The 24,396-nt window shown below is 42.0% G+C and overlaps 1 protein-coding gene across 1 annotated transcript; it reads right to left on the minus strand.

Annotated features, from left to right (window-relative positions):
* Nucleotides 1-42: 42 nt before the first annotated feature.
* LOC110508776 (presequence protease, mitochondrial) lies at nt 43-20,362 on the minus strand. Its single transcript, XM_021589582.2, has 27 exons — nt 20,125-20,362; nt 16,954-17,059; nt 16,682-16,788; nt 16,311-16,462; nt 16,111-16,225; nt 15,928-16,024; nt 15,615-15,775; nt 15,250-15,376; nt 14,878-14,966; nt 14,556-14,684; nt 14,239-14,352; nt 14,059-14,155; nt 12,814-12,948; nt 12,428-12,566; nt 8,056-8,172; nt 6,566-6,695; nt 6,083-6,203; nt 3,832-3,908; nt 3,497-3,662; nt 3,245-3,345; nt 3,019-3,139; nt 2,742-2,798; nt 2,358-2,470; nt 1,857-1,979; nt 1,341-1,486; nt 818-920; nt 43-630 (listed from the first exon to the last, which is right to left on the minus strand). Exons 1-27 carry the CDS (start codon nt 20,172-20,174, stop codon nt 537-539), a joined length of 3,087 nt encoding a protein of 1,028 aa, XP_021445257.2. The 5' UTR covers nt 20,175-20,362; the 3' UTR covers nt 43-536.
* Between the last annotated feature and the right edge of the window lie 4,034 nt (nt 20,363-24,396).

A 24,396-nucleotide genomic window follows, 5' to 3' on the forward strand; every position in this document is an offset into this window, starting at 1 on the left:
GTATGGAAGGTATGAGTTCAGGATTAGATAATAACACATTGATTACAACATCATGATAATTTAATGGTCATATTTTTGTATACACATGTACTCTATAGAAATACAATATTTCAGTAAACAGGAGCCATCGCTGTACATACTTGTACACATTCTGAAGCCAGAGGTAGGGTTCTATGCCATAAAGAAATTCTGATGTTTTGAATGAAATGTACGTTGTCATATTTGATACATTATGAATATGGTATTCAGGTGAGGTTAGACATGAAATTATCTGTTTACTGTTGTGCGCATTCAGTTTGCCTACAAAATAGCTTTACACACATACCTCAATGGAATATTAAACTTTGTAACACAGCGCCGTAACATCAAAAACCAAAGCAACTGTCTGGTTAATTCAATAATAAATGTATATTATAACACTGTAGCAACAGTCCAGTTTTTTAGGACAATCAAGTACCACTGATCACTTACCATCAAACACAGTGTATCTGAAGTCTCTTAATTGGAGAAGATACATGTGGATCATTTCCCTGATGTTATTTTACCACCCATGAGGGGTCTTTCTTGATGATGTCATTCTCAGGACCAAGAATAGCAACTCCACATGTCCTCTGTCCAATGCCAAGGTACCTGTGTAAAACATGGATATAAACTATGAAAATGGCCACTCTCTTCATATTCACTTTCATTCAAAGTCCAAAAATAGGGCATGCTCAATAAACTTCCAAAAAGGACTGATTCATGGTAAACAGGAGTTGGAGCACAAAAAACAGATTCAACAACACCTGAAATAATATTAAACCAAAAACCACATTACCTGCCAGCCACATCGACCAGGCTCTTGTCTGTGACAGCGAAGAGTCTCTCTCTGTGGGCCTGTTTCAACTCATCTGTGATTCCACTCAGGAAACGGCCCATACCTGCAACATGATAATGTGATAGTGATCACATTTCAAGACAAGGTTTGACACTTGGTCTTTTTCATCTCTTATCATTGTCCATTTATAACATGTCATTTAGAAGACAGTCATGTTTCTTTCCAAAGTGAGACCCAGGTAAGGGACAACCTCTAAGTAAATGCCTCTCTGTAGAGCTGTCCTCATGTTATACATGTGTTATAATAACAAGTTACTACAGTAAAACTTAACAGGACATAAAATAACAGAATGTTAAATGTCAGGTGAAGAGGTTTAGAGCTGGCATTTGGGCTCTGGTAGCATCCCAAATGGCACCCTATTCCCTATATAGTGCACTACCTTTAACCAGGGCCTGAAGGGCTCCGCTCAAAAGTAGCACTATATAGGGAATAGGGTGCCATTTGGGACACATCATCTGTTCACCTTTATTGGAGGGGGCGACGGGGGAATCCACGGCTGAGAACACGGACAGCTTGGCCTCGTCGATGTCCTGCTGGGTAAACTGTCCTGATCTGACCCAGTCCACACTCTTACGGAAGGTTGACAGAGTCTGCACCGAGTTGGGGTCTCTGAAATCAACACAGGGACATGGAACAATGGGTTAAAGCTAATGAAATATGCCAAGAAGTGATCTAATACATGTATTCAAACAGTACAGTACATTCATTAAAAATGTGTAACTCCCCTTAATGTACTCTGAACATTTCATGACTCTAGGATCAAGAAAATATATTCAAAATAGCTTGTCATGTTTTGTGATTGTGTGTTCAATGGTAAAATATGGCAGTTAATTCAATTTCCTGAAAAGTTATAGTTTGAGATTTTCCGCAACATGTCTTTCTGCAGCTTTGTCAGGTCTTAATCTCTATGACTACTGTTAAAACCTGTTTAGTTACAGTATAATCCTGTTGTATTACAGTACATTAATACACTACACACCTGTATGAATAGAAGGTGAATAGTCCTCCTCCCACCCTGGCCCCTCCACCATAGGCCCCACCCTTCTCTCTGATCTCTCTGTGCAGGTACTTAGCAGTCATCATCCGGGACAGGATATTCAGGCTGAGGGAGAGAGAGGGGAACGAGCATGGGTAAATACGGGGTTACAATATTTGTAACTTTCAGAAATATCCTACATTTTCCAGAAATCTTGGTTTGAGGATTCTGGATTTTGTGCTTATTCCCTCCTGATTCCAGGAATATCCAAACCAGATTTCTGGAACATCAGGGAATTTGGGGAAAGTACGTTTTTTGCAACCCTAGTAAATATGAACATGGATCTACAGAAACAGCTAGCATTTGTGCTAATGCTAGTTAGCAACTTCCTTCAAAACTGAACGCAGAGACATAAAAATGGTATCCATGAGTTCATCTGACTCTAGGGAAGTAGATAAAGGGTTTCATTGCCAAAATCCCAAATTATCCCTTTAAGACAGTCACCTCGCATAGTCCTCATGGGTGAAGGGCACGGTGCGGATACACTCGCTGACAAAGTTGATTGGGAAGGGCATTGGGAAAAATGTCTTCATCTGGCAGGGCTTGAAGTTGGGCTCCTGTGGGGTGATGATCAAACACACTTACATTAGCTCAATGGTAGATTAAGAAGGTCAGAAACCAATGATAAAAGTGTTACTCAACAATAATGAAAGGAAGACCAAACTAATGTTCAGAGGCCGTATGGATCAAGTGTCTCAAGAGTAGGAGTGCTGATCTAGGATCAGGTCCCCCCTGTCCAACATGTAATCTTATTCATGATCCTCAATCAGTATTCCTACTGAGATGCTTGACACATAGGTCTAGTTTAAAAGTGGAGGCGGTACGCACAGTGATTAGTTTTCTACTTGGGCCAGATCCAGGAGCTGCCAGTGAGTCAAGAGGTCTCTGTTAGGATTAAAAGAACACCTGTCAACTCACAGCAATATTCAGGTTTTGTCCCAAATGGGACCCTATTCCCTACATAGTGCACTTCATATGAGCCATGGTCAAAAGTAGTGCACTTTGTAGAGAATAGGCTGCCATTGGGGACATATCCCAAGTATTTATTTCACATTGTTACAGTGCAGTCTTAGTACAGTACTAAGATAGTTTGAAAAATTCATACCTCAGTGATATCGGAGCGGACGGGTTTGCGATCCTTCTTATTGGAAGCAACGTTAGACATGAAGTTATCCAACTGTCCAGCGGCATCAGACATCTTCTGAGGAGTTGAGTTGACCGCACATCTGTCCGAACAACGAGAAGTTGTAATATACTTTACCCTCAAGTCAAAAATACAGAAATTATAGTAAAATCTTGAAGTAGCTGTCACGTGTAAAGACTATACCCACCTCATGTTCAGTGGGTTGAGAATGTGTCTCTTTATTCTAGGAAGTGTCCGTAGAACTTGGGTGAGGTCTGGCATCTCCGCAATCCTTTTCATGAACTTGACCTGATATTCAAGATACACAAGAAAACAGATGTATTTCATTTGAGGGTACAGAAGTGCATTATATTCTCATTCAGATGTTACAATAACCCTTTTCCTTCATCATACAGCTTTTTCTTTGCTTCCAAACCCTCATTGTCCTCCCCCTTCGCACCTGCTCCATCCCTCCGAAGGTCTCCTGTAATTCTCCTGTTGGGGTCAGACTGCGAGCCGCCCTCGTCATGGCGTACATGTGACCAGAGTAAGAGATCCCATTGGCAAGTTCCTGAGCCGATATCATGACCAGCACACGCAGACGCTCCTCATCATCAAAGTGCGGGCTGTAGGTCAAGTTAAAGGTTCAAAGGTCAGAGCACAGAGAGAAAAGGGCTTAAATAATATCAATCAAATGAGTCATTAAAAAACTATGGACATGTGGTTTATTAGTGAACATGCGACCATAGATGGATTACGTGCCATGGCATTATTCTGATGGACATGCGACCCTACCTGTTGAATATGTCACTCCACAGGTGAAACATATCAGGAAGATTCCTCTCCAGACAGGAAGATGAGAGGAGGACTCCCTGTGAATCAGACTGTGAATGAACAATGCTCTTTCTTATAGCGAATTGTGTTATACTTACGTAAAGGTATACATTAGACTTCATTATAACTGACTGGCTGGCTGGGGACTGAGCTAGAGCTGGGCGATATGGCCTAAATATCATATCTCGATTTTTTTCAAACTTATGGGCGAGTCACAATATACAGTATATCGGAAAAAAACCTGTTCTCTCTAAATAAGCATTGTTGTAAAATTAAAGGTCAAATACACTGCATTTCAAACAGTCAGCAATAATCAAATGAATTCAGGGCTTGTACCTAGGCTAAATATAAGCCTTCCACAACAAGACCCACTAATAATTTCATTATTCTATCAAAATACACTGAAAATAATATAAACGCAACATGTAAATGGTTGTTCCCATGTTTCATGAGCTTAAATACAAAATCCCAGAAATGTTCCATACCTACAAAAAGCTTCTCTCAAAGTTTGTGCACAAATTTGTTTACACCACTTTTAGTGAGCATTTCTCCTTTGCCAAGATAATCCATCCATTCCAAGTGTGGAATATCAAGAAGCTGATTAAACAGCATGATCATTACACAGAAACCTTGTGCTTGGGACAATATAAGGCCACTTTAAAATGTGCAGTTCTGTCACACAACATAATGCCACAGATGTCTCAAGTTTTGAGGGAGCGTGAGATTGGCAAACTGACTGCAAGAATTTCCACCAGAGCTGTTGCCAGAGAATTTAATGTTAATTTCTCTACCAACAATAGGCTGCCCCTAATTTCGTTTCAGAGAATTTGGCAGTACGTCCAACCGGCCTCACAACCGCAGCTCACGTGTAACCACGCCAGCCCAGGACCTCTACATCTGGCTTTTTCACCTGCGGGGAAAACTCATTCTGATTGGCTGGGCCTAGCTCCCAAGCGGGTGGGCCTGGCTTCCAAGTGGGTGGGCCTGTACCCTCCAAGGCCCACCCATGGCTGCACTCCTGCCCAGTCATGGGAAATCCATAGATTAGGGCCTAATACATTTATTTCAATTGACTGATTTCCTTATATGAACTGTAACTCAGCAAAATCCTTGAAATTGTTGCATGTTGCGTTTAGATTTTTGTTCAGTATAGTTTAACCTGCTTTTTTTTTGTTGCAATATTCACTGATCTGTCTTGCAAGTCAGTCTATGAAAATGCCCTTTTTGTTACAAATGTAGCTATAACCATGCATAATGCACATTCACTAATAATGACTAAACTCTTGTAGCAGGCATTAGGCTACAGAAAATGAACACAGGTCTCATCAACAATCTCTCAAGCCCATGAGCTAGTAAATAACAAGGTTGAACAGTTGAATTGCTATGAACACACCCTTCTGTCTGCCTCCAACTGTTTGAACAGCATGTTGGCCTGTCCACTTTGTTCAGATGTTGAAATCAATTGGCCTACCTTATTTCTCAGAATTAGAACGAGTTTGCCAATTATTCATATAATTGAATTTAATACTTAGTGCACATTTAAAAAACACAGACTAGAAAGCTAGTATAACAGTCTTAAGCTAAAATGCTGCTAGCAGTACGTGGTACCCCAATGCCGCGCTCGACAAACTGCGCATTCATTTGACAGAATCAATGTTCATTGATATTCTCGTTTTAGTAGTGTCTGCGATGCGCAATTTGAGTAGTTGAGACATAAAAAGGGTATCGTTAGAAATGTTTAAATAATAATGTGTTTTGGTGTCCATATGACCGATTATGTTGGAAAACCTCAAATGGAAAAGCGAGTTAAAACCGCATGTCAGAGAGGACAATGTTATCTCTCAACTTTGTTGGCGTGAGCGGCAGGGGCTTGGTGTGTAAACCATAGAAAAGGCGAAGCAATAGGTTTCGCTCTCAATAAAATCTGTCCAAAGTAAGGCCAATGCATTTGTATGGGCATATTTTGGACCTAAACCTATAGCTTGCCTTCCCGCCTTTGGGACAACGTCTCCCATTGTTAGGGCGGAGACGTACATCTCGTCATTATATACAGATCTCTGGTGTAAATGGGAAGTTGCACACAGCACAGAAGGAGACGCTCATAAAAATGAAAAATATCAAAACCTTGATTCTTGTGATACAGGCATTTGGAATATCACGCAAAAACATAAATTCGAATGAATACAACGTACCGCCCAGCCCTAGGACTGACCTGTTCATACATGTCCATGTTAGAGTAGTCAGGGTTGACTGATGTGGAGATGGACATGCCTCCAGTCTTCAGCTCCATCTGCTGGGCCTGCTGCCTGTAGTCCAGCCCTCCACAGCCCATCCTGGTAACAACACACTCCCATTAGCATGTCTCATCTCACAGCCTGGACCAACACATACTCCTTATCAAATCACACCCCATCCTAAAATAACACACACCTCCATTACCTGATCACAATTCACACGGATCATTAACGGATCACAAATACTACCTACCGGTAGCTCAACCTGGACCGACGCAGCACGCCTTTTCATAATCACCTCAGTAACCCAGTCAGACACACATTCTCAAGACAAAAACTCAATACTCATCACAATTGCAACTAACTCCATTACCTTCAACACATGTTTATGAAACCACACGAGCTATGCCTTCTAGACAATACACAAATGATTGGTCATATTATATGGGGTCTGGACTCACTTGGTGATGACACTGCAGAAGAGGGGCACATATAGTTTGAGGTCTTCAGGGAGGGTGTTGAGACTACACATAGCCCTGAAGTAGACCATCCCATTGGTTGGCTGCTCACAGTACTGCACAGGGACACCTCCTAGTGGGGTGAAGAGAGTAGAACAGGACAAATGTCAGAGGGAGACAAAACCATGACTCCAAGAATTTCTGTCTTGACATGTGGACCAGTTTATTTGCCAGTCTACCAATACTTGGAAATTGTACATCAAAACATATCTACATTTTGTCAAGTTAGTCTTATTCTAAAATGTATTAAATTACATTTTCTCCTCACAATAATCCTAATGACAAAGTTAACTGATTTTTAGAATTTTTTTCAAATTCATTAAAAATAAACAGAAATACCTTATTTACATAAGTATTTAGACCCTCTGCTATGAGACTCAAATTGCGCTCAGGTGCCTCCTGTTTCCATTGATTATCCTTGAGATGTTTATACAACTTGGAGTCCACCTGTGGTCAATTTAATTGATTGGACATGATTTGGAAAAGGCACAAACCTGTCTATATAAGGTCCCACAGTTGATAGTGTACGTCAGAGCAAAAATCAAGCTATGAGGTATAAATAATTGTCCGTTCTGAGACAGGATTGTATTGAGGCACAGATCTGGGGAAGGGTACCGAAACATTTCTGCAGCATTGAAGGTCTCCAAGAACACAGTGGTGGCTTCCATCATTCTTAAAAGGAAGAAGTTTGGAACCACCAAGACTCTTCCTAGAGCTGTCCGCTCGGCCAAACTGAGCAATTGGGGAAGAAGGGGCTTGGTCAGGGAAGTGACCAAGAACCCAATGGTCAACCTGACAGAGCTCCTCTGTGGAGATGGGAGAACCTTCGATAAAGACAACCATCTCTGAAGCACTCCACCAAATCAGGCCTTTATGGTAGAGTGGCCAGACGGAAGCCACTCTTCTGTAAAAGGCACATGACAGCCTGTTTGAAGTTTGCCAAAAGGTACCTAAAGGACTCTCAGAACATGAGAAACAAGATTCTCTGGTCTGATGAAACCAAGATTGGCCTGAATTTGTTTTTTAACCTTTTATTTAACGGCAAGTCAGTAGTGTCTGGGGAACTGGAGGACAGGAGGAGATGTGGTGTCTGGGGAACTGGAGGACAGGAGGAGATGTGGTGTCTGGGGAACTGGAGGACAGGAGGAGATGTGGTGTCTGGGGAACTGGAGGACAGGAGGAGATGTGGTGTCTGGGGAACTGGAGGACAGGAGGAGATGTGGTGTCTGGGGAACTGGAGGACAGGAGGAGATGTGGTGTCTGGGGAACTGGAGGACAGGAGGAGATGTGGTGTCTGGGGAACTGGAGGACAGGAGGAGATGTGGTGTCTGGGGTACTGGAGGACTGGAAATGGGAAACACTATTAGAGTGTTATCTCGGAGCCTAGAGTAACTAGAGTGTAGCGTCTGCGTGTACTACAGGTAGTACTGTACCTGCAGTGCCCATCTCTACAGGTGTGACTGCTATCGTTGGCTCAATGTCAGACACTTTCAGGGCAGGGAGACATGAGGCATCCTGGATCTTGCTCTGAACCGATAGCAGCTCAAGACCTGAATAAAAAGTCATAAATTAGTACAAAAATACTGAAAAAACGTTATGATCATGAATGGTTTATAAAGTTTTGATAATGAAGTGAATGAGTATTCTCCATTTTCCTCAAAAGACAGGTGGGTTGTTAAGCAACAAAACCAATGAGTGCCCAACTTTGGGGCAAAACAAGGATTATTGAAAAAGTGAATTATAATTGATCTCCAAATGTGTATTGAAAACATAAATACATTTGCACAATGAGCACTTGGTGTCTCTCAAATACATCATTACAGATATTGGTTAGCTAGCTAGCATATGTATTAGCATAGATATGACATCAGTCAAAACACCTCAAAACAAGACCTACACTATATATACAAAAGTATGTGGACACCCCTTCAAATTAGTGCATTCAGCTATTTCAGCCACACCCGTTGCTGACAGGTGTATAAAATTGAGCACACCGCCATACAATCTCCATGACAAACATTGACAGTAAAACGGCATTAATGAAGAGGTCAGTGACTTACAATGTGGCAACGTCATAGGATGCCACCTTTAAAATTTCTGCTCTGCAAGAGCTGTCCCGGTCAACTGTAAGTGCTGTTATTGTGAAATGGAAACGTCTAGGAGCAACAACGGCTCAGCCGCAAAGTGGTAGGCCACACATGCTCACAGAACGGGACCGCAGAGTGCTGAAGCGTGTAAAAATCATCTGTCCTCGGTTGCAACACTCACTACTGAGTTCCAACCTGCCTCTGGAAGCAATGTCAGCACAAGAACTGTTCGTTGGGAGCTTCATGAAATGTGTTTCCATGGCCGAGCAGCCGCACACAAGCCTAAGCCCACCATGTGCAACGCCAAGCATCGGCTGGAGTGGTGTAAAGCTCGCCGCCATTGGACTCTGGGGCAGGGGAAACGCGTTCTCTGTAGTGTAGTGATGAATCATGCTTCACCATCAGGCAGTCCGACAGATTAATCTGGGTTTGGTGGATGCCAGAAAAACACTACCTGCCCGAATAAATAGTGGCAACTAAAGTTTCGTGGTGGAGGAATAATGGCCTGGGGCTGTTTTTCATGGTTTGGGCTAGGCCCCTTAATTCCAGTGAAGGGAAATCTTAATGCTGCAGCATACAATGACATTCTAGACAATTCTGTGCTTCCAACTTTGTAGCAACAGTTTGGAGAAGGCCCTTTCCTGTTTCAACATGACAATGCCCCTGTGCACAAAGCGAGGTACATACAGAAATGGTTTGTTGAGATCGGTGTGGAAGAACTTGACTGGCACCTGACCACATGACTGAACCGTAGTCAACAAAACAAAGGAGATGATTGTGGACTTCAGAAAACAGCAGAGGGAGCATCCCCCCATCCACGGCACAGTAGTGGAGAAGATGGAACGTTTTAAGTTCCTCGACGTACACATCACGGACAAACTGAAATGGTCCAGTCACACAGACAGCGTGGTGAAGAAGGCGCAACAGCACCTCTTCAACCTCAGGAGGCTGAAGAAATGTGGCTTGTCACCTAAAAGCCTCAAACTTTTACAGATGCACAATTGAGAGCATCCTGTCGGGCTGTATCACCGCCTGGTACGGCAACTGCTCCGCCCACAACCGCAAGGCCCTCCAGAGGGTGGTGTGGTCTGCACAACGCATCACCAGGGGCAAACTACCTGCCCTCCAGGACACCTACAGCACCCGATATCACAGGAAGGATCTTCAAGGATAACAACCACCTGGGCCACTGCCTGTTCACCCCACTAACATCCAGAAGGCGGGGTCAGTACAGATGCATCAAAGCTGGGACAGAGAGACTGAATAACAGCTTCTATCTCAAGGCCATCAGACTGTTAAACAGCCATCACTTACACAGAGAGGCTGCTGCCAACATACAGACTTGAAATCATTGGCCACTTTAATTAATGGATCACTAGTCACTTTAATAATGCTACTTTAATAATGTTACAAGATCTTGCATCACTCATCTCATATGTACAGTGCCTTGCGAAAGTATTCGGCCCCCTTGAACTTTGCGACCTTTTGCCACATTTCAGGCTTCAAACATAAAGATATAAAACTGTATTTTTTTGTGAAGAATCAACAACAAGTGGGACACAATCATGAAGTGGAACAACATTTATTGGATATTTCAAACTTTTTTAACAAATCAAAAACTGAAAAATTGGGCGTGCAAAATTATTCAGCCCCCTTAAGTTAATACTTTGTAGCGCCACCTTTTGCTGCGATTACAGCTGTAAGTCGCTTGGGGTATGTCTCTATCAGTTTTGCACATCGAGATAATTTTTTCCCATTCCTCCTTGCAAAACAGCTCGAGCTCAGTGAGGTTGGATGGAGAGCATTTGTGAACAGCAGTTTTCAGTTCTTTCCACAGATTCTCGATTGGATTCAGGTCTGGACTTTGACTTGGCCCATCTAACACCTAGATATGTTTATTTTTGAACCATTCCATTGTTGATTTTGCTTTATGTTTTGGATCATTGTCTTGTTGGAAGACAAATCTCAGTCCCAGTCTCAGGTCTTTTGCAGACTCCATCAGGTTTTCTTCCAGAATGGTCCTGTATTTGGCTCCATCCATCTTCCCATCAATTTTAACCATCTTCCCTGTCCCTGCTGAAGAAAAGCAGGCCCAAACCATGATGCTGCCACCACCATGTTTGACAGTGGGGATGGTGTGTTCATGGTGATGAGCAGTGTTGCTTTTACGCCAAACATAACGTTTTGCATTGTTGCCAAAAAGTTCAATTTTGGTTTCATCTGACCAGAGCACCTTCTTCCACATGTTTGGTGTGTCTCCCAGGTGGCTTGTGGCAAACTTTAAACAACACTTTTTATGGATATCTTTAAGAAATGTCTTTCTTCTTGCCACTCTTCCATAAAGGCCAGATTTGTGCAATATACAACTGATTGTTGTCCTATGGACAGAGTCTCCCACCTCAGCTGTAGATCTCTGCAGTTCATCCAGAGTGATCATGAGCCTCTTGGCTGCATCTCTGATCAGTCTTCTCCTTGTATGAGCTGAAAGTTTAGAGGGACGGCCAGGTCTTGGTAGATTTGCAGTGGTCTGATACTCCTTCCATTTCAATATTATCGCTTGCACAGTGCTCCTTGGGATGTTTAAAGCTTGGGAAATCTTTTTGTATCCAAATCCGGCTTTAAACTTCTTCACAACAGTATCTCGGACCTGCCTGGTGTGTTCCTTGTTCTTCATGATGCTCTCTGCGCTTTTAACGGACCTCTGAGACTATCACAGTGCAGGTGCATTTATACGGAGACTTGATTACACACAGGTGGATTGTATTTATCATCATTAGTCATTTAGGTCAACATTGGATCATTCAGAGATCCTCACTGAACTTCTGGAAAGAGTTTGCTGCACTGAAAGTAAAGGGGCTGAATAATTTTGCACGCCCAATTTTTTAGTTTTTGATTTGTTAAAAAAGTTTGAAATATCCAATAAATGTCGTTCCACTTCATGATTGTGTCCCACTTGTTGTTGATTCTTCACAAAAAAATACAGTTTTATATCTTTATGTTTGAAGCCTGAAATGTGGCAAAAGGTCGCAAAACTCAAGGGGGCCGAAAACTTTCGCAAGGCACTGTATATACTGTATTTTATACCATCTATTGCATCTTGCCTATGCCGTTCTGTCATTTACATTCTTATTCCATTCCTTTACTAAGATTTGTGTGTATTAGGGAGTTGTGTGGAATAGTTAGACTACATGTTAGATATTACTGCACTGTCAGAACTAGAAGCACAAGCACAGTAACGCAGTAACATCTGCTAAGCATGTGTATGTGACCAATACAATTTGATTTGATCCCCATCGAACACCTTCGGGATGAATTGGAACATTGACTGTAAAACCAGGCCTAATTGCACAACATCAGTGTCTGACCTCACTAATGCTCGTGGCTGAATGGAAGCAAGTCCCCGCATCAATGTTCCAACATCTAGTGGAAAAGTGGAGGCTTTTATAGCAGCAAAGGGGGACCAACTCCATATTAATGCCTATGATTTTGGAATGAGATGCTCGACGAGCAGGTGTCCACATACTTTTGGTCATGTAGTGTAGTACCAAGAACAAGATACAACTAGCTGAAACAAGCCACATGGCAGCTTCTTGTCATTGTTGCTTGCTATCTGACTGTTCAGGTTCATAACACACAACCTTCTGCCCCATCGATGAGAACGCATCTTTTTCGTGATGTTGTCAGGCAACCCGTCTATAGCTGTTGGCGTATAACTTACCTTTCTCATAGATGTCTTTCTTGTCACTCTCAGACAGAGCCTGTACCTTCTTCTGGAGTTTCTCCTCCTCTGCTTTGACTTGTTTCTCCAGGTACGCCTCATCGGGACTCATAGACAGAGTCAGCCTGTGAGTGTTGTCCTGCATGGGCACCAACAAGATGCTAATGTGACATGACATTACCATAACACTAAAGTCAGTGACATGATTAAACTGATGTAATTTCCTTCTTTCAACAACCCCCTGGTCTATGACCCCTGCATGATGACATCAACTTTCTTGATTAGACTGCTTTATCCCATTACAATTTACTGTTACATAGGCTATTCAGATTTAGATGCCATGTATACTGAAAGAAACGCAACGTATTTCTCCTGTCTGGTCTCACCTTGAAGTAGTGTAGGACTTTCTCCTGGAGGAAGCGAGGGTTGTCCTTCAGGGCTTCTCTGAACTGGGTCACACTGTCACTGATCTTCAGCAGCTGGACCGGGTCTCCATCATGGTTCCAACAGGAAGCTATGTACTGTTAGCAGAGAGACAACACACAGGGTAAAAGGTCATACTCATTTAATGAGCAGCACCTAGGTGTGTATATTTCCATTGTAGTTCCAGCAGGAAGCTACTGTATGTTCTGCAGAGACAAGTATAAAGTTGACAACACGCACCCAAAATATACTGAACAAAAATACAACAATTTTACTTAGTTACATTTCATATAAGGAAATCAGTCAATTGAAATAAATTCATTAGATCCTAATCTATGGATTTCACATGACTGGGCAGGGCTACAGCCCACCCACTAGGGAACCCAGCAAATCAGAATGAGTTTTTCCCCGCAAAAGGGCATTATTACAGACTGAAATACTCCTCAGTTTCATCAGCTGTCCAGGTAGCTGGTCTCAGACAATCCGCAGGTGAAGAAGCCAGATGTGAAGGTCCTGGGGTGGAGTGGTTACATGTGGTCTGTGGTTGTGAGGCCGGTTGGATATACTGCCATACTGAGAAATGGACATTCAATTCTCTGGCAACAGCTCTGGTGGACACTCCTGCAGTCAGCATGCCAAATGCACACTCCCTCAAAACTTGACATTTGTGGCATTGTGTTTTGTGACAAAACTGCACATTTTAGAGTGGCCTTTTACTGTCCCCAGCACAAGTTACACCTGTGTAATGATCATGCTGTTTAATCAGCTTCTTGAAATGCATACCTGTCAGGTGGATGGATTATCTTGGCAAAAGGTGAATGCTCTCTAACAGGGATGTAAACTAATTTGGACAACATTTTACAAAAAGCTTATTTTTCTGCGTTTGGAACATTTCTAGGATCTTTTATTTCAACTCATGAAACCTCGGACCAACACTTTACATGTTGCGTTTATATTTTTGTTCAGTGTAGTTAGAGAGGTGCTGACTAATGGAATAGTAAACTTACTAGAGGGTTAATATGGTCATACTGTATACAGGAGATGCAGCTGCCAGGACAATCACTATGGTATTCGTGAGTCTGTCTTTATATACATTTCAATTCCCTTCACATTTCACCTCTGTTTAGAGTGTGTATAGAAAACAATAAAATGTTCATGGTTAAAACATCACAGTGGAGACACCAGACAAGCTGTGGCCTTGTACTCACTGAGGCCAGTGACAACCCGAAGCTGGTAGACTGATGTTTCATCTGGATTTCAATCTTATGAAGCAGGGCCTCTATCCTCTCCTCCTCAAATCCATTGCTGCATCGTTAGGAGAGAAGTACAGTTAGATTACATTATTGTGATGACTGTTATTGTACATAACACATCAGCAGTATACTTACGCAATGATCTCATCAATGGTTTGGACAATGATTTGCTTGACTTTCTCAGTGTCTTCTTCAGCCATTCCTTGCAAGCCTATGCTGAATGATGCCTCTTTGGTGCTCCCATCGTATCTGGAAAATAACAAGATACTGGTAAATAAAGAATTTTACTGTTCAGTATATATCAACATTCCAAAGTGCTATGCCAATGTGTACCTCACAAGTTCTTTAACTTCGTTGAGATAAAGTGCCTGTATTCTGGGACTGTATGTCTTTTAACGTGTTTTATCAATGTTCATTGGTTTCTAAATCCATCTCCAAAGAGGTTAACCCACCCTACGACAGAGGAGAAGTTTGTTCCTATCTTGGGTTCTATGAGGGTCTTGTAGAAGGGAGAGTTGGGTCCAGAGATCATCAGAGAGGACAGCAGGCTCAGGGTGAAACCCTCAAATGTATCTGTGATGCTGCAGAGCGAAGGACACCTGAATGAGACCACTACTGTGTCGCTTACTGATTTTAAATGACCAAAATGCATACGTAAATCTCGACATGCAACAATTGAGGTTAAAGTCACTTTAAAACAAATCAATGTATACTATCCCAGAAAGAAGTTTAGAGAAACAACTGATAGTGTTGCAGTAGCTCAGTATTACGTACTCTCCTAGCAGGTAGCTCATACACAGCGTGTTCTGTTTGGCTGCATCAGGAGCCATAGCATCGGGACTGCAGGTCACATGGTCCTCTCTCTGTGGAAAAGTCCATTACAATTAGAAACACTTCTGTCCACACAAATGTGGAAATGTCTTTGGCGTCAGACATTAAAAAAAACTGACATTAAAACATCATCAAACAGGATCATTCAAATAAGCATTACGGTGAAATTAATTCAAACTTCCAAACCATAGACCTTGCCAAAGTAGCTCAAGTGGAGTGCATAGAATTGTAATATGTGGGAGCTGATGATGAATAAAGTAATATCTGACAGCAGGTACTGAAAGAGCTACAGTGATACTGGATGGGCAGACGCACAGGCCTGTCCCAGTGGGGTTGGTTAGGGACAGCAGTGTCAGGCTCAGTGCGCTCAAACTTGGACAGAGCCTCCTCCTGGATCTGTTTCAAGTGCTGCTCTAAGGGCAGATCCCCGTAGGTGAAGAACCTGAGGAGCAGAAAAGGGGAAACCCTGTTACTGCCAAGGCCCAACAGAGTTGTGTGAGACACAGTGCTACTGTGCCGAGTATATAATATTGGGGTGTGTGACAGTGTGTTGTGCCGTGCATTGCTAAGTGGTAATGTGTGACAGTGTACTGTACAGGTCATGGCGTATCACAATGAGCAGTAGCTCATGTTGAAGCATGGTGGTGGTGGTGTATTGTGCATGTCATAGTGTACTGTACCTTGCATTGCTGGGGTGGTAGTGTGTAGCGTGGAAGTGCTTCAGTTGTTCCCAGGAGAGGTCAGGGATGGCCAGGGGTTCCCCTCCAGACACCACACCGTATGTGTGGTCAGGAAACAGCTTGTTCTGCAGGTGCTGGGCATATACCCTCTCGTTGTCTGACTGAAATCACATACAGAGAGGAAATGTAAGATTCCAATGTGACTTCTATTTGTCCATCTCCTGACCAAATTATTCTGTAATTCTCACAAATTAATCACAATAAATCTAAATAACAAATCTCTAAATAAATAACTTGGAACGAAGTCACTCACAAAAGCGCCCTTCATTTCATTGAAGACAACTCCTTTGAAGACCAAAGGGGAAGTAGGATCTGTAGGTTTTTCATTCTCCAGTCTCCATCCCTCCTGCCTTTAACAAAACACAAGGATATGAATGCAGACTTCTGATGTCAATGATTTTGATTAAAGAGGCAGCTATTTAAACACCACACTTACCAAAAATCAAGTTCTCGTAGACAAGGGAAAAACACTGCATCCAGATACACGGAGAGGAGATTCTGGAAGTCTTTCCCGTTTTGTGTGGAGAAGGGATACATAGTGAAATCACTAGCTGTGGGGGAAAAAAACAATGATGTTTCAGACACCATGCGTGTACACACACACACACACACACACACACACACACACACACACACCTGTGAATGCGTTCATGAAGGTGGAGAGGGATCTGTTGAGCATCTTGAAAAAGGGGTCTCTGCAGGGGTACTTCTCTGAGCCACACAACACTGTGTGTTCCAGGATGTGTGGGACCCCTGTGTTGTCCATTGGGGTCGTCCTGAGCTGAACACTGCAGAGGTGTTACGACAAGAGATGGAAACACTGTCGTTAGAAAAAGCACTGGCTTAGAATAAGTATTTTATTACTAAACTAGAACATTTAATTTTATCTAATCTCTTCAACCAGCCGGCTCTCTATCAGGGAAGCAATTGAGTCTGGGGACAAGGTTCCATTTTAACATACAAACTTAGCCAAATAAAGTATACTTCCACAAATGTGGGATTATTACCTAAAGAGATTGTTCTTGTCATCTCTAGCTGCGTGTAGATACTGGGCGCCTGTGTTGTCATGGGTCAGTTTGACAGCTGTAAGGAACAGGTCAGGAACAGTAACCACCTGCAGAAACACAGGAGGATAAGATCACATTTATCCTGACTTTATGCTAAACTTTGACTAGAAGTGTATGTGAATTTATCAGAATTTTACTCTTGTTGTGGGTCAGTGTTTTCCAATCCTATTGACCCAAAGGGATTGACATTAGTTTTTGGCCCGGCATTTTACCTCCTTAACTGTGAAGCCATGGATCTTCTGTCCTGCCTGGTACTGCAATGCCCTCTCTGTTGCTGAGGTGCTCCTGAACCTCCATGAAGGATTCTGCCACTGGAAACTGGATTTGCCAAGAGAGAGATCATTGCTGGCTTGCATCAGATGATACCATTTGAAAGGAAACACTTTGAAGTTTGTGGAAATGTTAAATTCATGTAGGAGAATAAAACACATTAGATCTGGTAAAATATTTTTTTAAAGATTATTTTTGTACCATCATTTTTGAAATGCAAGAAAAAGGCCATCATGTATTATGCCAGCCCAAGCGTCATTTAGATGTTGGCCACTAGATGGCAGCAGTGTTTGTGCAAAGTTTTAGACTGATCCAATGAACTATTGTGTTTCTGTTCAAAATGTTGTATCAAGTCTGCCCAAATGTGCCTAACTGGTTTATTAATACATTTTCAAGTTCACAACTGTGCACTCTCCTCAAACAATAGCATGGCATTCTTTCACTGTAATATCTACTGTAAATTGGACAGTGCAGTTGGATTAACAAGAATTTAAGCTTCTGCCAATATCAGATATGTCTATGTCCTGGGAAATGTTCTTGTTACTTACAACCTCATGCTAATCACATTAGCCTACTTTAGCTCAACCGTCCCGCGGGGGACCCACCAATTCTGTAGAGGTTAGATAACTACATGATTCCATAGCTGTTATTTTGTAGTTTTGATGTCTTCACTATTATTCTACAATGTAGAACATAGTAAAAATAAAGAAAAACCCTTGAATGAGTGGGTGTGTCCAAACTTTTGACAAGTACTGTAGTTTACAATAAATACATAAAATACACATTTTTTTTCCTAACTTTATACCACAAATTAAAGAAATCATAGACTGCTTGGAAATGACTGACAAAAATATTCTCTACACAAGTAATATTTACCTAGATATTTCTTCAACTTTTGGACAACTGCCCACTGCAGCCATTTTCCATGGTAGCTAAATTAACATGCTCTTCACAAAACTATATTAAAAAGAGGAACTTGCCCTCAGTGGTGTAAATTACACCATTACCAAAGGACAGGTATATTTTGTGTAAGTAACAATATAAAGGGCATACTCACAATAAATATTGATATAGATTTTATTTAATTGACTCTTTCTCTAGTAGATAACATTATATGAGTAATTATTAATGTTCTCTCATAGAAAAACATAGTAGAAGCTCAAAAGTCTGGGTCAGGGACAAGGGCAAAACAGTGAAATGTAGGTGGAAAAAATGCAACTGAAAAGTAGATAAAATACTTGATGTGTTAAAACATACTTAGTATGAATTTAACATATTTTTTCGAAATTGACCCCGAGGACATAGAAGTGCCCGTAGTTGTAGAATCACTCATATACACAGTTGAAGTCGGAAGTTTACATACACTTAGGTTGGAGTCATTAAAACTAGTTTTTCAACCACGCCACAAAATTCTTGTCAACAAACTATAGTTTTGGCAAGTCAGTTAGGACATCTACTTTGCGCATGACACAAGTAATTTCTCCAACAATTGTTTACAGACAGATTGTTTCACTTATAATTCACTGTATCACAATTCCAGTGGGTCAGAAGTTTACATACACTAAGTTGACTGTGCCTTTAAACAGCTTGGAAAATTCCAGAAAATTATTGTCATGGCTTCAGAAGCTTCTGATAGGCTAGACATCATTTGAGTCAATTGGAGGTGTACCTGTGGATGTATTTCAAGGCCTACCTTCAAACTCAGTGCCTCTTTGCGTGACATCATGGGAAAAACAAAAGAAATCAGCCAAGACCTCAGAAAAGAAATTGTAAACGCCTGAATGTACCATGTTCATCTGTACAAACAATAGTACGCAAGTATAAACATCATGGAACCACACAGCCGTCATACCGCTCAGGAAGGAGACGTGTTCTGTCTCCTAGAGATGAACATACTTTGGTGCGAAAAGTGCAAACCAATCCCAAAACAACAGCAAAGGACCTTGTGAAGATGCTGGAGGAAACGGGTACAAAAGTATCTATATCCACAGTAAAACGAGTCCTATATCGACATGACCTGAAAGGCCGCTCAGCAAGGAGAAGCCACTGCTCCAAAACCGCCATTAAGCCAGACTATGGTTTGCAACTGCACATGAGGACAAATATTGTATTTTTTGGAGAAATGTCCTCTGGTCTGATGAAACAAAAATAGAAATGTTTGGCCATAATGAACATTGTTATGTTTAGAGGAAAAAGGGCGAGGCTTGCAAGCCGAAGAACACCATCCCAACTGTGAAGAACGGGGGTGGCAGCATCATGTTGTGGGGGTGCTTTGCTGGGACTGGTGCATTTCACAAAATAGATGGCATCATGACAAAAGAAAATTATGTGGATATATTATAGCAACATATTAAGACGTCAGTTAAAGCTTGGTCGCAAATGGGTCTTCCAAATTGACAATGACCTCAAGCATACTTCCAAAGTTGTAGAAAAATGGCTTAAGGACAACAAAGTTAAGGTATTGGAGTGGCCATCACAAAGCCCTGACCTCAATCCTATAGAATATTTGTGGGCAGAACTGAAAAAGTGTGTGCGAGCAAGGAGGCCTACAAACCTGACTCAGTTCCACCAGCTCTCAGGAGGAATGGGCCAAAATTCACAACTTATTATGTGGGAAGCTTGTGGAAGGCTACCCAAAACGTTTGACCCAAGTTAAACTATTTAAAGGCAATGCTACCAATTAATAATTGAGTGTGTGTAAACTTCTGACCCACTGGGAATGTGACAAATAGGCTGAAATAAATTATTCTTTCTCCTATTATTCTGACATTTCACTTAAAATAAAGTGGTGATCCTAACTGACCTAAGACAGGACATTTTTACTATGATTAAATGTCAGGAATTGTGAAAAACTGAGTTTAAATGTATTTGGCTAAGGTGTATGTAAACTTCCGACTTCAACTGTACATTTTTCCCCCACCAGGTTATAGCCTATATCCACATAAAATGTCCCGTAAAAAAACATCCCCCTATGGAAATCAAATACCCGTTCAACGGGTTTGTTCTGGTGCCAGACGTGAGATTTACTCATAAAGATCCTACGGTTATGTGCAATGTGATGTAACGGAGTCATGGTCCAGGGCTAGCTGGCTAGCTAGCTAATATATACTCACCGTAGATTTCGAAGTTTCTGGAGAACTGTTTTACTCTGCCTAAACATCATTTCCTTAATTTAGTGACAATATATCTAATTGGTATTTATCAATGAACGTGCATATCCGAATAGTATACGCTGAACAGCTTTACTATCATAACGTCAGCACAATTTGGTTTGCTGCACATCCATATCCTCTCATGCTGTCAGTAGTTGACACACTGAAATTGAAGTGGACATGTTAACGTGGCATCTGCGCATATTACAGACAAACCAATACATGCAATGGGGCAAGTCACACACTCTTATAGGTATGAGTGGGTTCATGCTGTTTATAGATCTACACAAGCTGCGGTTTGCTATTTAGAGCCAGTGGGCTATTCCTTTTAGTGTTGTACAATCAAATGTTTTATTGGCTAAACTGGCAATAACACCAAATATGATTGGGTAAACGTGGTATGACGATTATGACACATCCAATACGTCTGGAAGTTTTCGAAGGGAAAAACATGGACCAAGATGGCGTCGTTGTGAAGCGGGAGTGTTTAATTGTGGAGTTTGTGATTAATTCTCGCAAATTTGATGACTGTTCTTATTATTTCACCCGTTTTAATTTGTTGCAACAAAATGTGATTAAGACGAGTTGGTCGCAGTTTTCATGGGCACAACAAATAATATGCGCGCAACACAGGAACACCTTCCTAAAATGAATTAGATGGTTAGACAAAGATTGTGTATGTCCTCTCCACCCAAACTATAGGTAGTCGTTGTCCACACATCCACTCGGCATAGTTTCTAGATCCCGTCTATTCTTTCTCTGGATTGGTGGACATATATCTCAATATTTTTATATATATTTGAATATTCGATGAGTTGTTGACGTCAGCAACCTGTTTTCAAAGTAGACAGAGGGACGGACTTTGATTACTAGCCTCATTCATAGCCGTCTCAAGACAACTCCGATATAAAGTGTTTTTTTCTCAAAGTTGTGGAGATGTCACACTCGTAACAACCTAAGCATTACGAAACTTCGATTCAATCAAATAAGCCTCATTTAGCAAATAAGACATTATGTTGTTGTTGACCAAATTCGACATTCCAAACAAGTCCTTGCTTGATGGGTCTGAGGGAGTCACATGCAACGGGGTCGTCACTAGTTACCACAGCCACAAAGTAAGAAACCTCGCCTATTTATACAATTCCTCTTCTTCTATCTGATTTTAGAGCTTTGGTTAACCATACTGCTAACCTCATGCCTAACCTTAAATTAAGACAAAAAAGCAACATTTTGTTTTCATAGAATTTTATGATATAGCCAATTGTGACTTTGTGTTTGTGGTAACTAGTGGAAACTCAATGCACAGGTTAGAGATGTAATTGCAGGGTACAGTGACATTCTTGAGAAGTGAATTAAATAATAATACATATTTACATCTGTAACAATAATGAAATGACCATTGTTGGGAGGGGAGCTCGCCGTGTCTATTCAGCAGCCTGATGGTCTGGGGGTAGAAGCTATTGGCCAGTCTGACAGTTTTGCCATGATACTCCTATACTGCCCGCGTCTGAGTGATGAAATCAGGAAGAATAGGCCATGGCTTGGGTGGCTGAGGTCATTGATGATTGTTCTTGGCCTTCCTACGACACCTGGTGTTCTCTGTGTCCTGGAGGGCAGGCAGTGTGTGCACCCAATGGTGCGTTTGGCTGAGCGTACCACCCTCTGTAGAGCATTGCAGTCAGCGACAGTAAAGTTGCCGTATCAGGCTTTTAAATATCTCTGCGAGCACAGATGAATACAAATGTAAAGTCACTGTATTCAATCGATCAATACTAAGTCAATACTTAGCCTATCTTTCTATTTTTCTGTGTTAATTTTGTGCACACTTTCCAGTCATGTTCCCAGCAGAGAAAGAAGCTAGATAAACAGTCTTCTTTTCCCATTTCTCAGTCTGGCTGTAAGTTGCTCTTTCTACCAGCAGATGAAGGCAGAGGGTCATGTCTGTCAATTCGTGTGACTCTGCAATGTAGCAATTTCAGTCAATTTCTGTATTATGAAGTATGCAGAACATGTTACTTTGTAGCCCATGCTCAGTTGTTGCTTTACTGTTTACAATATCTCTGCAGTATGTCATGTTGAAGTGTGTGTCTTTATGCAAATGCAGGTCACAAACTAGGCTATTTGCTCATACACTACAAATATGTCAGTTTATTTCTTGGAGAAAATAAAGTACTCTTCATTACAGCCCCTAATGATATAATACCCTACTGTATTCACTAGGTCTGAATGTAATGCATGGACATGATGGATGCATTCAGGGTTATTCGGTGCGTTTCGATTGACAGCAAACTGAAGTTATTCCACCATCAGCATGAGGAGATCTTGAGCTGGTGGCATGGAGCCACTGCCAGGAGCCGAGTGGACACCTGTGAGTAGTATACCTTATCATACAAGGACCTCTGACACACAAGACATCTACTACACATGAGCTATCCCATTGAAATACCACAGTATCAGTACAACAGAGGTTGTATGTAGAGGAATCAGATTGTATATTTTGAATCTTGACAAATTAAGCTCAACTTGTTCAGAAAAGTGGGCCTTTAAAATTATGTAGAAGCAGGGGCGCCCCCTACATTCTGAAATAGCATTTCCCCCCTCAGAGTTTTATCATTTGAATGTCATGGAATGTGAATGAGGTAAAGGTGTGCTTTAGGACCACGTGGACGCCTCAGAGCGGTCGGGGAGGCAGTTTGGAGTGTTTTGGATTAAAAAACAAGAAATGAATAGTTATGTACCCCCCCCATTTCTAAAACCAAAGTTGGCCCCCTATGTAGAAGCGTACATAGTAGTGTATCACATTCAGTGTCTGTAGTGCAGCATTTTCGAACACAACCCTAGAGCCCAATAATTATTGGTGTGCTTAACAGTGTGCTCTCTAGGCTAGCACAGTCTGCTTTTATGGCCAGTGCTATGCAGGACAGGCCTGTCTAGACTCCCAAGATCTTAATTCAGGCATCTGCGCAGTATAGTGCATTGATCAGAATTCTGATATTGTCTTCCTTTGAGCTATAGCTGTTTGTGCCACATCTAGCACGCCCGCAACTATATAAATGAAGAGAATCAACCATTTTAGGTTATCAAGTATGCACTTACTTGCACTGTGCACACACAAGCCGAACGCATCTCTCTCGCGCGCTCTCTCTATATGATGTGTTTGGTTTGAAATATTATAGTTGATCTCAGTGTGACATTTATCAGGACAGATATCCTCCCGCAGCCACTCAACACATATGGACCTCAGATGGCTTCTCTCTCTGACGGATGGCCCTGGGTCCTGTTCTCTTTCATTTGGACGCAGTAAAAACCATACTGTGGCACTATATAGAAATCTGACAGATTGTAAGAGCACAATGAACAGTAGCTTGTGAGATTGAGATTTAATGGAGAGAGCAGAGAGGTCAATAGCATGTGAAGTAACTCAGTTCGACTCCAACACCATCATTAAATTTGCCGATGACACAACAAGACAGCCTATAGGGAGGAGGTCAGAGACCTGGCTGTGTGGTGCCAGGACAACAACCTCTCCCTCAACGTGATCAAGACAAAGGAGATGATTGTGGACTACAGGAAAAAGAGGACCGAGCACGCCCCATTCTCATCGACGGGGCTGCAGTAGAGTAGGTTGAGAGCTTCAAGTTCCTTGGTGTCCACATCACCAACAAACTAACATGGTCCGAGCATACCATGACAGTCGTGAAGCAGGCACGACAAAACCTATTCCCCCTCAGTAGACTGAAAAGATTTGCCATGGGTCCTCAGATCCTCAAAAGGTTCCACAGCTGCACCATCGAGAGCATCCTGGTTGCATCACTGCCTGGTATGGCAACTACTCGGCCTCCGACCGAAAGGCACTACAGAGGGTAGTGCGAATGGCCCAGTACATCACTGCGGCCAAGCTTCCTGCCATCCATGACCTCTATACTAGGCGGTGTCAGAGGAAGGCCCTGAAAATTGTCAAAGACTCCAGCGACCCTAGTCATAGACTGTTCTCTCTACTACCACACGGCAATCGGTACTGGAGCGCCAAGTCTAGGTCCAAGAGGCTTCTATGAACAGCTTCTACCCCCAAGACATAAGACTCCTGAACATCTAGTCAAATGGCTACCCAGACTATTCACATTGCCCCCCCTCCCCTCTCCACACCACTCCCGCTCTCGGTTGTCATCTATGCATAGTCACTTTAATTAACTCTACCTACATGTACGTACTACCTCAACTAACCGGTGCCTC

This window comes from Oncorhynchus mykiss, chromosome 28 (assembly GCF_013265735.2).
Source record: "Oncorhynchus mykiss isolate Arlee chromosome 28, USDA_OmykA_1.1, whole genome shotgun sequence".
In the NCBI taxonomy this organism is placed as follows: domain Eukaryota; kingdom Metazoa; phylum Chordata; class Actinopteri; order Salmoniformes; family Salmonidae; genus Oncorhynchus; species Oncorhynchus mykiss.